Source organism: Heteronotia binoei, chromosome 6 (assembly GCF_032191835.1).
Source record: "Heteronotia binoei isolate CCM8104 ecotype False Entrance Well chromosome 6, APGP_CSIRO_Hbin_v1, whole genome shotgun sequence".
Classification (NCBI taxonomy): Eukaryota; Metazoa; Chordata; class Lepidosauria; order Squamata; family Gekkonidae; genus Heteronotia; species Heteronotia binoei.
In genome coordinates, this window is record NC_083228.1 from 56,196,370 (window position 1) to 56,213,071 (window position 16,702).

The following is a 16,702-nucleotide window of genomic DNA, read 5'->3' on the forward strand; positions in this document are numbered from 1 at the left end:
TCAATGACTGTGCTATGGAGCAATGGTCACAGAACCTACCAGGGGTGGGGCGATTCTGGATTTGGTCCTAAGTAATGCCCAGACTTGGTGAGAGATGTAAAAGTGATTGCACCGCTTCGGAGCAGTGACCATAACGTTATTGATCTCACCATTTGCATAAATAGGGAGTTGCCCCAAAAGACCAGCACAACCACGTTTAACTTTAAAAGGGGTAAATTCTCTGAGATGAGAAGGAATGTGAAGAGGAAACTGAAAGGAGAGGTAAATACAGTCCTTTGGGGAAGCTTGAAGGCTATTTAAAACTACAATCCTAGAAGCTCAGATAAAATATATACCACAAGTTAGGAAAGGCACAAGCAGGTATAAGAAAAGGCCTGCATGGTTAACAAACAAAGTAATGGAAGTTGTAAAAGGTAAGAAGGACTATCAAAGATTTCAGGTTTCCACGGCTGGTAACATCATTAGGGTTTGTAGAATCTTTCGGGATCAAGTGCTGTGTTCTACTGGAGAAAGTTTTCCTTCCAGATGTTTCGTTCTCAGCTGCGGAGAACATCCTCAGTGGCATTGCAGCCGGAGCAGGCGCTCAGACCTTCTTGGCTGCTGTGCATTGAGTGGGGCCAGGGCTGCTGGAGAGCTGCTATTTCTAGGCTGGAGGGGGTGTGATGAAAGGGCAATTAGTTTGTGGATGTGCCCATTGTTTGGTGGGGCTTCCTGGAAGGGTAGTGATAAGGAAACTGGCTGTTGAATGTGACCATTGTTCTGTGTTAATTGCTGGGAGGGTTGGAAGGCGTTTGAAGATAAGGAAGATGGTTGTTGCACAACCAGCAAATTCAACCAAAGATGGTTGAACAACCAGCAAATTCCACAGAACAATCAGCACAGTCAACAACCATCTTCCTTATCCACAGGAGGTGGCGGCGGCTACAAGCATAGCCAGCTTCAGGAGGGGGTTAGAGTGTTGGACTGGATGGGCCATTGGCCTGATCCAACATGGCTTCTCTTATGTTCTTAAACCAATGTTAAAGAGAATGAATGTGTCACCTGTTCTGTTTCCCTTTCTGTATCTCATATGCAACCAGTTATTAAAAATATTCCAAACTCTCTAAATCCCCAATGAAATGTTTTATGCAAACTCATTTTGCATTAGTTCTTGTAAACCTAGATTTTGAGGTTCTGAGCACAGAATTTAGTTTCCTTTAAAGCAAGCTACAAACATGTCAACCACAATGGGGCTGGTTCCTGCAATCTGTCAGGTCACAGATCCTTCCTGCTTGTTCTTTCTCAGCAGTCCTGGGTGTCCCTGGGCAAGTTGATTTCTCGGGCTACAGAGTGCACTTGAACTAATAACCAAGTGGGTTCAGGGGAGCTGAAATAGTGAGAGAGAAGCAGACAAAAATCTGGTGTTTTCAAAAGAGGGGACAATTTCACCGACTTTGTCCCCTTTTCTGCAGGCAGGGAGTTTTTTCCTCTTTGCTCCTCCTTAATAAAGTCCCTCAACATGGCCATTCCTAGATTACCTGGCAACCTAGGCAAGGCTAACTTCTGGTGCCCCCCTCCCCTGCAGTAATAACATCACTGAGTCACCCAATTCTGCGTACCCAGAAGGCTGACACCCTAGGTGATTGCCTAGTTTGTCTAGTGGCAGAACCAGTCCTGTCCCTCAGTCTATATGGTTCCACAACTAAATTTCCTGGGGTTGGAAAGGAAATGCTAGAACTTTCCCCCATACTTATGCTCAAGGATTGTGCAATCCATTCCAATGCATGCTGGGCACACATGAATATTATTCTGAGCAACTGATCACTAAAACAAGTCTTATCAGGTTTAGACTCAAGTAATATTCACTAGCTTATTTATCCATGCACCATAGTTTTCATATAATTCATACTCACATAAGCTTGACTTAAATTTACATATGACAGTAATACTGGGAGTCTGACTCTGGCTCATGCTTTGTCTGTTACCTTACATTTCTCTCAGGCAGCAAAGGGAATTCAAAAATCCCAGCTTGGATGAATATTTCATTTTTATTCATGTGAAAACTCACAAAGCTATTAAGTATAACCTTTGGCAAAACATCAAGCTGCTGAAAAGTGGATGTGATTTCTCACTTGAACAGCACAGATACCTGATCACAGAAGATTCTAAAGTGCTCAGTTCAGTAGTATCAGAAACAGTTTGCCGGGCCATAGCTTCACGAGCTGCAAGCTGCTTCTTTCGTAAACTCTTCAGGTTATGTGAAGGTGACCATTCCTGGGAGAAGAGAATGTATAATCTTTATAATCTACATAAAGAAATCATTTACAACTTTTAATTTTTAAGGATTATTTTCAACTCAGATTTACCCACATAAGCACAATGTTTTTTATGGAATGGCCCAATATTTGAATCAGGCCCTCTCCTTTTCTTTGCTAGCTTGTTTATATTAAGAAGACAAGCAGGTGAAAGATTTCAACACCAAAGGAAATGTGTCCTATAAATAAATGCAGAAGCATATAGCTGCATTTCAAACAATGCAAGGTTTAGACTGGTAAGATAGTAAGATGGAGGGGAGGGGGCACCTGACATTACACTGGCCTCGGTCTGGTTAGGGCCTGTATATTTTTGTACATTGCCTTAAGTTTTCTGAAAGAAAAGCACAACAACCAAAACTGCTTACCAAAGCAGTGATTGTAGGAAAGTTTTTGGACATTTCTCTCAGAAGAGTACACGTCCTGATATCCCACAGTTCCAAAGGTTTATCTTTAAACACAACTGCCAAATACTGCCTGAAAACAAAGAGAGAGAAAGAGCTTTTAATGCTGTGAACTAATAAAATTATATGCAGTTTGTTTTGTGTTTACAAAGCAAGCTTAGAAATGATAACATTTTATATTAATAAATAGTTTAATTTTAGATTCAGCTAGGTAGCCATGTTGGTCTGAAGCAGTAGAACAAAGTTTGAGTCCATCAGCACCTTTAAGACCAAAAAAGTTTGATTCAAGGTATGAGCTTTCATGTGCATGCACACTTTGTTCGTCTTAAAGGTGCCACTGGACTCAAACTTTGTCCTATTTTAATTTTAGTAATAAAGTACTGCACAAAAATGTTGCCTTTTAAAAAATAAAAATATATACTGATTCAGCTTTAAATTTTCTACAAATGTAACATCTTATTTGCTGTTGCTTTTATGAAACTATTATAGTGTAAGGCTCGAAACCAGGTAAGGCTTGATACCAGGTAGTCTGATAGTATGAGAAGCAGCCAAAAGTAAGTTCAAAAGCAATACCATCCCTGGGGGAAAAGAAGCAAAGGTAGATGGGGCACAATATTACAGAGATAACTCCTGTCCTTTTGCACAAGTATGGCCTACACAGGAATGCAGAATATCTGAATGCCAAACCAATACTGGTTATTCAATTGTCTTCCTACTGTACACAGTTCTCTATGTACTGTATTATTCTTGCCTGCTACAAAGATCTTAACATTATTCAGCACAAGATAACACATCAATTTTCTCCAGGATAGTCTTCTTACTTCAAGTGAGATACTTTTATCATTTCAATGGCTGGTTCATCAGTGCCTCGTTCCCCACGAAATGCAATGCTTCTACCTAATGCACAAGGAAGACACAAAAGGCGTACTGTAACGCGCACAAGCAAAGCCACTGAAACAAAATTGGAGTCCAGTAGCGCCTTTAAGACCAACAAAGTTTTATTCAGCATGTAAGCTTTCATGTGCATGCATACTTTTTCAGATGATGAAATGAGGTACAGTGAGCAGTGCTACATTTAGCTAGTGGGCAATGGTTAAGCACACAAAACAGTACAAAGTTAGAACCCAGTGGCAAAATACTGAAACTAACAAAATGCAAGAATACCAAGTTTATTCTGGATAGCATCCCTTATGTGGGAAAACAGCAATGGCAATAAATATGTCAGAATTGGAGAACGATGGTGAGAGTCCACTACCACAAGGCAATAAATGTAGAGCCTGTTAATTTCTCTATTTCTATTAAATTTCATCTTCTCAATCATAAATTGTAAATTAAGAATCCAGTGCCCAGTATGAGGCATTATGAGCATTTTAGTTTAGCTTCAGCCCATTCCATTACAGACAGCCTTTCAACTTAAAGTTCTACAAGGTTATCACCTCCAGTGTCACACTGTATTTTGCTGGAATTTTCAAGCAGGCAACAGCTGAACAATTAGTACTCATGACTGAAAAGTTCTAATGTGCCTCGATCATACAAGCTATTCCTAAGAAAACCGTAGGAAACTGAACACAGAGAAACAGATTGATTTTCTAAAGACACTAGGGGATGCACCAGTGTCCTGAAGAGTCCACATATTTGTCACTGCACTGGAGGGCTTCCTGTTGTTACTAGTCAGAGGGGAGGGAAGAAGGGAAGAAGGGAGAGGGAGAAGGAGAGAGAGAAACAACTGCAGGATCCCCATTCCTGGGAGCTTATTATGGGTACGAGAGGAGTACGTGACAAGAATAATTTAAGGTTCTGCACTGAAGAGAGATGAGTTCAAATTCTTATTCAGCTGTTCAGTGAATAAGGGTTGGGCTAAGGGTTGTTGAAAGATAAAATGGGAGGGGGAGAACCCTGTATACTCCTCTAAATGTGACAGACAGAAAAAAATGGTGTGTGTAGAAAGAGGTGGGCAGGCAAAAAGCAGTGAAGGGGGCAGCAGGAGTTAGGTAGATACCCATGGTGACAGGGATGAGTTAGCATGAAGGGATGAGGGATGAGTTAGGGACGAGTTAGGATGAAGGCAAGATTTCAGAAAGTCTGAGAAACATGAGTTAACTGAATTTTTAGACCAGTGCCAAATATATATGAGGTCTCAGATGAAGTTAAAATGTAAACCATTTTAATAGTACTCAATATTTTGCTATCAAAATTTCTTCTAATTTACGCTTGAAAGATTATTCATGGACTCTTCAGTCAGCTTGCAGAGATGAGATGCCTAGAATGTTTAATTCCAGTTTTTCAAAAACCATACGAAACACTCCACACATTCAATCTTTGTCATTTGAAGGGAAATAGTCAACAGATAGGATTCTGCATGCAAACTTTCACAGATGTCAAATACCTATCTGATTGTCAATAGGTACGTTTCATAATATAGTTACCTGTAGGAAGATCAACCAGCTGTAGTTCATTTCTCACTAGCCCCAGATTATTAGGTGTTGATGTGGCAAAAGAAAGGAAGCCATTCAAGCTTGTCCACTCAATGCCCCTGTCAGAGAAGAATTGACATACAGTATGTGAGATATTCAAGTCAGTAGGAAATGCTGCAGGTTAATAGGGTGAGAAATGTATTGTGGCTTAGTTTGCAGTGTATACAGTGGGAGAACCTACTTTGAAGCTCTTCTCCTATATGAAGACAAAAATATAGCTCACTCACTCTACAAAGACTCCTACACAATACAACAGAACAATGACAGCAGTACAAAGCACTAACATATATAAAGTTTTCACATTTCATCAGCTAAGAACAAAGAAGGAAAACATCATCCTCTGAGGTGCTGAGAAGAAACCAAAAGGCAGGAGGAAAGCACAGAACACAGATGCGCAAAGTGCTACTAAGTAAAAAAAAATATCTAATTTCTTTACATTAGGATGTCTACAACATTAGGTACCATAAATGATTCCACAATAGTGCAAGGTATTAGGGAAACACAGTAGAAAGATTATTATTATAACATCTCTACAGTTGACAACAGAATATTCTGTTCTATGTCATCCAAAAGCCAACTACACAGATCAAATATGGAAAAAAGGCAACAAACTGTTGTCCTCTTTGTGGGTAAAATATTGTATGTCTTAGTATTTCAGGCACAGATCAGCCACTTGCCAGTTGGCTGCATGATAAATCAAGTCCTAGGAAGAACTTTTGTTATTGGAGCCTTCTAGGACATCCTCGTGTGTTTTATTGAACATATACACTATGAAATAACCTGGGTTGGATGTGATTTGCTTCACTAAATAGAGATGGGCATGCTTCCAACAAAAATGTTTGCACTGCTGAAGCTTTCCTTTTGCTACTGTCCTGAGTAAGAGGTGACACGCATTACTTCAGTGCATTAAATTAGAGTGCTTTAGTTTTAATACAGGAATCCAACAGCATGCACTCCTGATGGAATATTTTAGTTCCTCGTAAGTATTGTCATAAAAACTAGCTACCATTCACTGGGTACAATTAAGAGGCACACTACACTAGTTTTATAGACTGAATCTATTCTTTAAAAGTGGAAGGCTCATGGATTTTTACACAAACTGAAATCTGTGACATTCCCTTTAATGAAGCTATGGAATAAAGAGATCTAAAGTCTCACAACTCTGAACTTCTAAATTCCAGCTTTAACACAAAGACTGCCCCTACTGAACTTTCAGAATGTAAATCCTACCTGTGATATTTGGAAATGAGGCATTAAGAACATGCAAGTATATTGCTTCAAGAGACAGGTAATATTACCCTGGAGAGTAAAATAGTCAGTGCTTTTGAGACTTTTCCAGTCTTTTGCATGGGAAGAATAAGTATCAGTGAATGTAAGTGTGGAAATGCTGCGGTGGATAAAAAATTTCCCTCGAGTAAGAACCTTTCTGTATCAGACCATTTAATTACTTATTTGGAATATTTCTATGTTGCCTCTTCATGGTCCTGCTTGAGGCAGTTTACAATTAAAACCCACAGTATAAATAACTAGCCATTAAAAAATCATTAGACATAAGTAGCCTACAAACTATCCATAAAACAGAACTGAACCATTAAAAAGCTGGAAAGATAAAACGTCTAATTAAAAACCTAGGTTAAAAAGGTGTGTTTTCACCTGGCATCTAAAAGGAAGCAAAGTAGGTGATAGATGAGTTTTGAGGAGAAGAGTATTTCATAGTTAAAATGCCATTAGAGAAACTGCCTTGTTTCACTGCCAGGCCCGGCGCTGAGTTTTCCAGTGCCCCAGGCTGGAATTTGCCCCCAGCCCCCTCCTTTAAAAAAAAAACTTTCGCGCCCTCCCCCCTTCCGTTCGCTCCATCGCCCACCCCCCTGCCCACCATCCCGCCCTATTTCGGTCACGGGCTGCAAGCCAGCGCCATGCTCCCCCCTGCTGTCATTGCTGCTGCCTCCCTCCTGGCACGATTGCCTCCCCCCACCCTCCTCCCTCCCTCCCTTTGCGCCGCGCTCTGCTCCCCCCCTCCACCGCAAGCCTAGGCTTGTCCTTACCAGCTGCTTCCATGCGCGCGGCTTCTAAGGCTTTGAAGGGCCCACAGGAGGAGAGTTCGCTTCCCCTCCTTCCTGGAACTGGAAGTGAGAGGAGAGAACTCTCCTATCGCAGGCCCTTCAAAGGCTTAGAAGCTGCACGTATGAAAGCAGCTGGTAAGGACCAGCCTAGGCTCGGGGGGGGGGGGGAGCACAGCGCTGGAGCATGGTGCGAAGGGAGGGAGGGTGGCGGTGAGGGAGGAAGGCAATTCATGCCGGGAGGGAGGGAAGCAATAGTGGTGGCAATGTCAGCAGGGGGGGTGGAGCACGGCCCTGGCTTCCAGCGCCACAGAGAGAGGGAGGCAGGAGGGCAGCGGCGGGGGGGAGGCGATCATGGCGGGGGAAGGCAGCCCTGGGAGTCGGCACCCTAGGCCATCGCCTATTTTGCCGACTCCCACGTGCCGGCACTGCTCACTGCCACCCACTTCATCTCTGAAGGTGTGGTCACAGAAAACAGAGCTCGGGAGACTGATCTTAACTGTTGAACTAGACAGTATGGGAGGAGACAGTGCTTCAGGTACCCTGGCCCCAAGACATTAGGACCTCAAAAGTAAGGACCAGCACTTTGAATTGTGCCTGGAAACAGCTGGGTAGCCAGTGCCGATCTTTTAGCACAGGGGTGATATGATCCCTATACCATGCCCTGACAGTAGCCTAGCCACTACATTTTTGAATCTCTGAGCAGTTTTCAAAGTCAAGCCCTATGGGTCATTGTGGCCAGATCATGCTTTTCAAGAAATGGCGTTAGCTTGTCAATCAGCTGATAAGAGTTACTACTTGCCATAGAGAAGACCTGACCCTCCAACTGTAGGTCAGGATCTAGTAGCACCTGCAAGCTATAAACCCACTCTTTTAAGGATGAGTACAACTCACCCTAGCACAGACTGGCTCCTCAGTCCTTAAGCAACTTCTCCACCAACCAACAGACTAAGATCTACCTTGTCCACAACCCTATTTCCAGTGATGGCCACACACATGCCTTCTTGACCTGTTTTGGTGCTTCTGTAAGTCTACAGACTTTTCTTTGTTTGTATTGTCCCTGGTATTCATAAGTATACTTGCATTCTTCTGAATATAAACAATCCATTAAGCTATGATTCCCATTTAAGGCTGACAGACCTAACTGTCCAAAAATAGGCCCACATTTTTAAAGCTGGTGCTTTTAGGTGAATCAGAGCTAAACTGATTAGATGTACAAAGAAAAAAATAAAAACTGACCAGGTATCCACAATTTTTAAAACTATATGAAGATTCATATGGATGGGTTTTCCTATAAAACAAAATTTATTTTGTTTACTTCATATATATATATATATATATATATATATATATATATATATATATATATATATATATATATATATATGGAAACGAGAAGCACAAATCATTTCTATAATCTTTGTAGCTAAGAAATACAGGTCCTCATTTTCTCATTCTTCTGCTTCTCTTTAAAAATATATTTGTGTGTGATTTCATATTCTACTGAGGTATTCCCAACAGATCAGAGTCACATAGAGATTTCAATTTAATTTTATTTAAAACTAAAAAAATCCCTAAAACTAAAAATCTTCAAATGTTTTTAATACTTGGATACCACAGCATTTAAGATTAGGAAAAACTGAAGCTACAGTATCAATTATTAAGCAGGGAAAAAAGATGAAAGTATAGCTACGCTTAAAGCTTTGCATATAGAACTAAATACACTGGTTGGACTTTAATGAGATAAAGCATTTTAAATGGTTCCTAAACTCACATTTGTGAAATATTACCATTGGTATTTAATGTTAATGCATTTTAATGTTAATAAAATACAACAAAGGCTGAATAACAAAATATAAAAATGATTATAGTATATTAGTAGTTTAGAAACAGAAAAAGAAATGGTACAAAGTCAGTATGCTTTCTCCAGTGACTACTCTGCACAATACAAATCCTTTATAGGATCTAGCCAACAGCAGGACTTTCATTACTACCATCATTAATTGTTGCTAGGTATTTTGGAGTATTTAGCACATTGATAAGCCAACCTCCAATTTGTCTGCCACACACCACAGCTAACAGTATATTCTCTTCTGTTACATATGTCACTTTCAGATTTCCATGATGCCAGGTAGCGGGGAAAGCACTCTTGACATGTGCAACTGAAAGAATGATACTGTACATAATCTAGTTATTCTGTTAAAAGGAAAGCTGTCAACTGTAACCTTGGACATAATGTCATTAAAATGTGACAACTGCATTCTGAAAACAGGAAATACGTGTTCCTGTTAACCACCTGCTAACTGAAAGGGTGCCATGGGACTGGTTTGGTCAACCCATCCCTATCAAGTTGTTTTTCCAACTCGTGGAGGCAAAAGGAGATGCGTGGTGGTATCGTGGGCAGAGTTACACCCCACTAAATCCAGACCAACATGGCTGCCCACCTGGATCTATTTAGGCAGAGTTCTTCCTGCTGCAGTGTTCTAGGGAAGAAATTGCTTGTCCTACTCAACCTTGATTAACTGGCATATTTGTTACTACTTCAAATATTTGTAATTCTAAACAAGGTTTAAACTAATTTCCACAATGAGTTGTTTTTACAAAACTGCAGTTCTATTAGTTATAGAAGATTACCCTGTTGAACAGTCTTCCTATTTACCATGGTGCCAAAAGCTCACATTGCTTATGAACATCAATCACTTTAATCTTCTTCTCCCCAAGGACCATTAGCAATTAAAAGAGACTCACTTGACTTCACAGGAATGAATGCTTAACTCTTTATGCAGGAGTCCACTGGTAAGATTGTACACCAAGACAGAGCCATTGCTTGTCCCTGCAAAAAGGTATTAGAACTTTTATAAAATCTGCAGAAACTCACAAATATTTTAAATGCATGCTTGGGAAACAAAGTTAATGTACTCTGATGGACAGATTTCCCTGCACTCGGTTCATTCACAGTTCAGCGCTGAACTAAACACTAGCCACATTTTACAGCTGGTAGCCCAAATATACTAGGAAAATTGGATAACCTCAGCAATCTAATAAGAGTTAGGCAGTTGCTTGTACCGCAGAGCTTTGCAGTAACTGAAATGCTTAAATTGTAAGTTGTTGTTCAAGGCTCTGAAAAGCACTAAAGGTTACAAAGTCCAGCCCCAAAGTGATTCATTCATTAGCAAACTTCACGATCATTCAATGTGATGAATAAAAATTAGGGAAATAAAGAGAAAGAGTGCTTTGACTCAACATGTTTTATTAGACAGGTAAAATTGCTGCACTGGCCTTAAGATTTATTTCATATATGGGTGCTTCTTTAAAACAGCCAGTAGGAATTAACACCAGATCAGAAAGGCTAGAATTCAAAGGATTCACCCTGAGTCATAAGAAATCCAGATTAAAAACTTTACAGTAGTCTAACCATAAGAAATCTAAGTTGGCAATAACTGATTGTGTTATTATCAAAGGTGCAGCGCCCCCACTTCCCCCGAAAAAAGCATGCACTAGTATGGCGAGGACAAATCATACTTAGTGTGTAATTAGGCCAACCATTGGTCATTAAAGCCACTAATTGCTTTGGACTGATGCAAGATGTTACCCTAAGTGGTTATGAGGATCTCCTGAGTTAGGAGACCCAAACAAGCAAGAGGGGGCAACAAGCAGGATCTCCACCTATGTTTACAAGGGTTTTTCGCTCAGTAGCACTCTCAAATGAATCAGGCCTTAATTAATGAAATGCTTTTATGAAAGAAAATTAAAAGAAATAACAATAAAACTTATTAACTGAAAAAGCACTCTATAAACACTCATACAAGTTCAGAAAATAAAGGTGATAGCTGTATAGAGACAAGAAGGAAACTATTCTAGAACAGAGATTTGAGGAGAAAGATGAGAATAAACTGACATTCCACTCAAAGAAGAAGTTGTACTTAGTTTTGTGTTGGGAATGTAAGTTAGTGGATGTCCAGATAATACACACATACATAAACAGACACACACACACAGTCACTTACTCACAACAAGAGAGAGAAAGACCAACAAGAACCAGAGTGCATATGGCTATAGCCTTTGAGCTATGACGTGATTGTTCCTAGAACAATGCTTTGATTGTGTGAATGAAACAATGTACTAGGGAAGCTGCATAGCTTTCCCATGGGTTGCAAATGCAATGTATCATTCAGGTGAAAATGTCTATTGTGTTTGGTGAATTCTAACAGACATAACAGGAAACCTATTATAAAAAGATGTTATGGGATTAAAATAGTTTTGACTATAGACTCACATAGGATAAACCAGGTAAGGGAAAATCAGGCAAGGTGCGAAAATGGGTTAGTTGTACTGTCTTTTCTGGAAATTAATCTTTAGTACTGATGAATTTAAAAAAAGAGAAGAGACCTTTGAATTTTAGGATCACTCTTCGCAGAAAAGCCTCTGGCCAGTATTTTATGACACACATTCCATGTGATTGTAGGACCTATTTTGATCCTATTTGCAGACCCTCCTAGATGCTGAAAAAAAGAAAATTGTCTGCCATCACCTTGTCCAAGATACCAGACTAGTCCTTTGAGGGAGAAGGGGTCCTGGCATAGCAAAGAGCACAGTGAAGCACAGTATTCTGGCTGAAGAGAACACTTGATTTAAACAGATGTCAGATCTTCCTGAACCAGTTACCACTTGGAGTCAGATTTAAATAGGGATCTCTGTAATTCATGACATATTACACTTACCGACAGCAAGGAGGGGCTGGTATTGCTTTATGTTTTTTGTGGTAAGTGGTGGGCACATACGGATAGCAAATGAAGGTAAAGGAAGTCCTGAAAGAAGCCCTGTTAACAGGAATTTGAGGTGCACTTCTTGCAAACAGTAATTTTTCAGTTGTTCTTCACTAGAAATTGTGCCTTGGCCTGTTTTAATATGAAACAGAAGAGACATGTAAAACCTCTGGTTTTTACTTGACAATACATAATTACTAAATACAAAATACAATGAACTATATAAACTAGAAATGTCATCACATTTCTCATCAAGCATTATCCTCATTAAACAAGCATCAATTGTGCTCATGTCAGAGGAATCACAAGGACAACACGCACTTACTTCAGTGGAAGTGTGCAAGAGATGTCACTGGTAGATTTTGTCATTTGTTTGCATAAACTGCAGGTTTAAATAGCTTTTTACTTAAGAAAAAACAAAACAGAACAATTTTATTACCTGTTGATTTAATACTGAGCTCAGACAATATTTCAAATTCCATCTCATTGCAATAACCCAGCTTTTTATTTGGAAAGACAATATTCAGAGAAATTAGATACTGAAGCTCATGTGAAATAACGTGATATGATTGCTTAGTAACTAAATTCAGTAGGGACAACCATGTTAGCTGGAAGAAACAAACACAATCAAGAATCTTATGGCATCTCAAAGGACTAGCAGAAACTTTTATACTTGTTTCCTGAGCTTCATGCATCTAAATAGACTCCAGTCCTTGAAACCTGGGCCACAGTAAGTGACACTCAGTTGTATTTCCAATTTTCACTGAGTCAGGCATAGTGGTGAATATGTTGAACAGGTGCCTGGAGCTGGTAATGGGGTCAATGAAACTGAATAAATGGAAGCAGAATGCAAGAGATACTGTTGTTGGAGTACAGAACAGGGCTGTGGTTTATTGTCATTCTGGACAGTGTATAAGGAACTGGTTCATATTTTAATGATAAAGAAGAGCTGGATTTTTACCCAGCTCATCACTACTGGATTTATACATCACTCTTCACTACCCAAAGGAGCCTCAGAGGGGTTTACAAACTCCTTTCCCTTCCCTTCCCCACAACAGACATCCTGTGAGGTAAGTGCAGCTGAGAGAGCTCTAACAGAAACTGCTTGAGAGAAACTGTCGGAGCGGGAGTAGCAGAGTGAGGGAGATGACTTGCCCGACACAGGGCTTCAGGAAAGAAAATCAGGCAGACACGTGCAACTAGTGCCAAAAGGTGTATTAACATATATACACAACAAGTGCTCTCTTGTGCAGTCTATACAATATCACCTCCACGGACAAAGTGCTTCGCCTAACCACCATCTCACAGGGAGAGACCTGTGTGATGCACACACAGATCATATATAGTCCAAGCAGCCAATCCTGGCCGTGCTGACTCAGCAGATTGCATCACTTGGCTTCTGCCGGCTCAAGCCGGTCTGCTGATCAGGTCACTGTGACCTAGCCTGGCAGCTAGATCACCAGCTGTCATACTGTAGCTGTCAGACTGGGTTTATGTAGATTCTTGCTCCAACACACCTCCTAATCTATTTAAACCCAGTACACCAAAACACTTTACACAGTTTACATACATGTCCACCAGCAACATTACAGTTCATATTTACGTAGCTCGGAACCCTTTCCGGAATTCGTTCAGGAACTCATCATGATTGTAAAACACATCATCGTGTTCCTGTTCAGCCAGCTCTTTCAGACGCTTGGCTTCAGCCTCCTTCTCCCTTGCCTCGCATTCTGCCACCCAGGCTTTCCATTTCTTAGCCTTTTCTTTTAACATTTCCTCAAATCCGGGTGGGTCTGGATTGACAGTCAGAGTGACATAGGGACACTTGTACCTAGCGGGACGTTGGCCTTTGGTGGACCTGGCAGACACCCGTGGCCCTGTGCTTGGACCAGCTTTGTCTTCTTCGGGTTGCTCTGTTCCCACCTCCTGGGCTGGTTGCTCTGCCCCTGTAATTGGGTGTTGAACCTCCTGACTCTCACACTTTACCTCCAGTTCCTGCATTTGAGGCTCTGCCTCCTGACTCTGCTCGTCAGGCTCTGTGCCAGCATTCGGCTCACCTTCTCCAGCCCCACTGGGTGCCACCTCCTGGGCTGGAGTTCTGGGCTGCGCTCCAACATCGTTATCGCTACTTGGCAGCAGGACAAATTGTTTCTGCAAGGAGTGCAACCTTGGCCAGCTGCTTTCTTCATTGAACTGGGCACTCTTATTAAGTGTTATCTTGCTTTTGCTATTGCAGAAACGATAACACCTGGCCCTTGGCTTGTAGCCCAGAAAAATTAGGCTCTCTGCCCGGACATCCCCCTCCCCGCTACTCGTGGAGTGGATGCCAACCCGAGCCCGTGACCCAAAGACTTTTAAAGAACTCAAATCTGGGGTCTTGTTCAACAGTAACCTGTAAGGCACATTTTTCACAGTATTACACCAAACCCTATTTTGCAAAAAAACAGCTGCATGTATGGTTTCTGCCCAATAGGTCATTGGCAGTTGTGCATCCTCTAACATGCAATACATCACATTCTGCAATACAGCCCCATGCCCATTTTCTCGGGGCGTTGCCGGGTTCGTCAGACGGTGGGCAATGCCCTTGTTCTCCAGCCAACGTTTCATCTGGTTAGATAAGAATTCCCCCCCTCTGTCGGTTTGTACAGCTAGGAGATTAACCCCTAATTGTCTCTCCACTGCTTTGACCCACTTGGTGAATGTCTTATACACCTCAGACTTATGCACCATGGTGAAAACCCACGCGTACCTCGTGTGGTCGTCGGTGGCCACCAAGCAGTATCTCCTCCCCGACAGACTCTTTGGCAATGGGCCAATAACGTCTAAATGGACTAGTTCCAGGGCTCGTGTGCTTTCCCTTGAGCTTTCTTTAGCAACAGCACACGCCTTGCTTTTGGTCTTCTTGCAGACCTGGCAATCCAAGTAACATTTGCAAGGATTTACTTTCAAACTAGGCACAAGCTCCAGGGTTTTCTTTAACGCCCCAAATCCGCAGTGCCCAAGTCTCCTATGGAGCAAATGTATACAATTATTGTGCACAGGCTCATTCGACACCTGAGCCACCTGGGCACAATCACTCTGGACCACATACAGTTTACCTTCCCTCTTTCCTGTCACAAGCAACTTTCCCCCACCTCCCAGGATTTTGCAGCAGGTTTTCTCAAATCTCACCTGGTATCCCTGGTCAAACAGTGTGCTAACACTCAACAGGTTAGACTGCAGTGAGGGTACATACAACACATTTTGCAACATACATTTCAGTGCAGGAAATTCCACATTGCCTGAGCAAACAGAATTGGCAGTGGTCCCATCAGCCAATCTCACATACTTATGCTCAGGACTGTCAATGTTTTTCAACAACTCCTTCTCGCAGCAGAGATGGCTCGTTGCCCCGGAGTCTAAAATCCAAGCAGACCCTGTGCTCTCTACTGCAGACGTGACCAGCCGGGTTGCTTCCTCACACGGGCTGGCGGTCCTCCGCTCTCGCCGCACACGCCCCCGCCTCTTCTCCCTCTCAGGGCAAGCTCGGAGCAGGTGCTGCGACGACCCGCATCCATAGCAGCGACGGACTGCAAACGCAGTCGGCTCCACTTCCTCCACCTTCGGACGCCTGCCAGCAGCAAAAGCTGGCTCATTCTTGGCTGTCTTCCCGGACACACCGATAACAGCACGCTGCCCGGCCGACACCCCCGGACAGCTCACGGCCGCAATTCTCTCTTGGAAGTCAAGCAGGTGGGCACAGACGTATTCCATGGTCAGGGTCGCTACGTCCACCGTCTCCAGAGAAGTTATCAGGGGAGTGTACTCAGGTGGCAACGACGACAGCAAAATGTACACTCTGTCGTCTGGAGCTACAGTCTTGCCTCTTGCCTCCAGCTCAACGAAACAGTCCGTTAGCCGTTTGATGTGATCTTTCACACACCCTCCAGCCGGCATAACGGTGCGGAACATCCTCCTTGTCAAGGCCATGAGGGAACCAGCAGTGGTGCTAACATGCACCGCACTCAACGCGTCCCAGGCAGCCTTGGGAGTGTCCTTCCCTCGCACATAAACCAGCTGGTCATCTCCTATAGATAGCACTATGTTGGCCAGTGCCTTATCCGATAACACAGTCTCGGCAGGAGATAAGTCGGCAGGGGGGTTACTCACGAACAGCCATTGCCCTTCACGCTTGAGGTAGTGTTGCATTCTCAGGCTCCACACCGCGTAGTTGGCTGAGGTGAGCTTCTCAACGGCTACTCCAAGCTGTTGCTGAGCCATCGTGCCGACTCCTCCTCACAGCTGGCTGCCGACGTCCCTCTGGCTCTCAAACAGAGAACGGTGGTGCTTCTGTGTCCTTCACCGGCGTTCCTCGCCTCCGGCTCTTTCCAAACTCACAGTCAGCTCAACTCTCAACTCTCTCCTCCGCGCAGCGGAACCGCCCTGGGCCCATAACCCTGTCGGAGCGGGAGTAGCAGAGTGAGGGAGATGACTTGCCCGACACAGGGCTTCAGGAAAGAAAATCAGGCAGACACGTGCAACTAGTGCCAAAAGGTGTATTAACATATATACACAACAAGTGCTCTCTTGTGCAGTCTATACAATATCACCTCCACGGACAAAGTGCTTCGCCTAACCACCATCTCACAGGGAGAGACCTGTGTGATGCACACACAGATCATATATAGTCCAAGCAGCCAATCCTGGCCGTGCTGACTCAGCAGATTG

General features: G+C 42.6%; 1 protein-coding gene across 1 annotated transcript in view; it reads right to left on the bottom strand.

Moving 5' to 3' along the window:
- Positions 1 to 16,702, bottom strand: part of WDR11 (WD repeat domain 11) — a 70,410-nt gene that overhangs the window by 27,357 nt on the left and 26,351 nt on the right. The window contains exons 10-15 of the mRNA XM_060241511.1: positions 11,951 to 12,127; positions 9,978 to 10,062; positions 5,122 to 5,228; positions 3,517 to 3,592; positions 2,660 to 2,768; positions 2,129 to 2,253 (exon numbers count right to left, since the gene is read on the bottom strand). Of these exons, the coding sequence (XP_060097494.1) occupies positions 2,129 to 2,253; positions 2,660 to 2,768; positions 3,517 to 3,592; positions 5,122 to 5,228; positions 9,978 to 10,062; positions 11,951 to 12,127 (679 nt within the window). The remainder of the gene's footprint in view (positions 1 to 2,128; positions 2,254 to 2,659; positions 2,769 to 3,516; positions 3,593 to 5,121; positions 5,229 to 9,977; positions 10,063 to 11,950; positions 12,128 to 16,702) is intronic.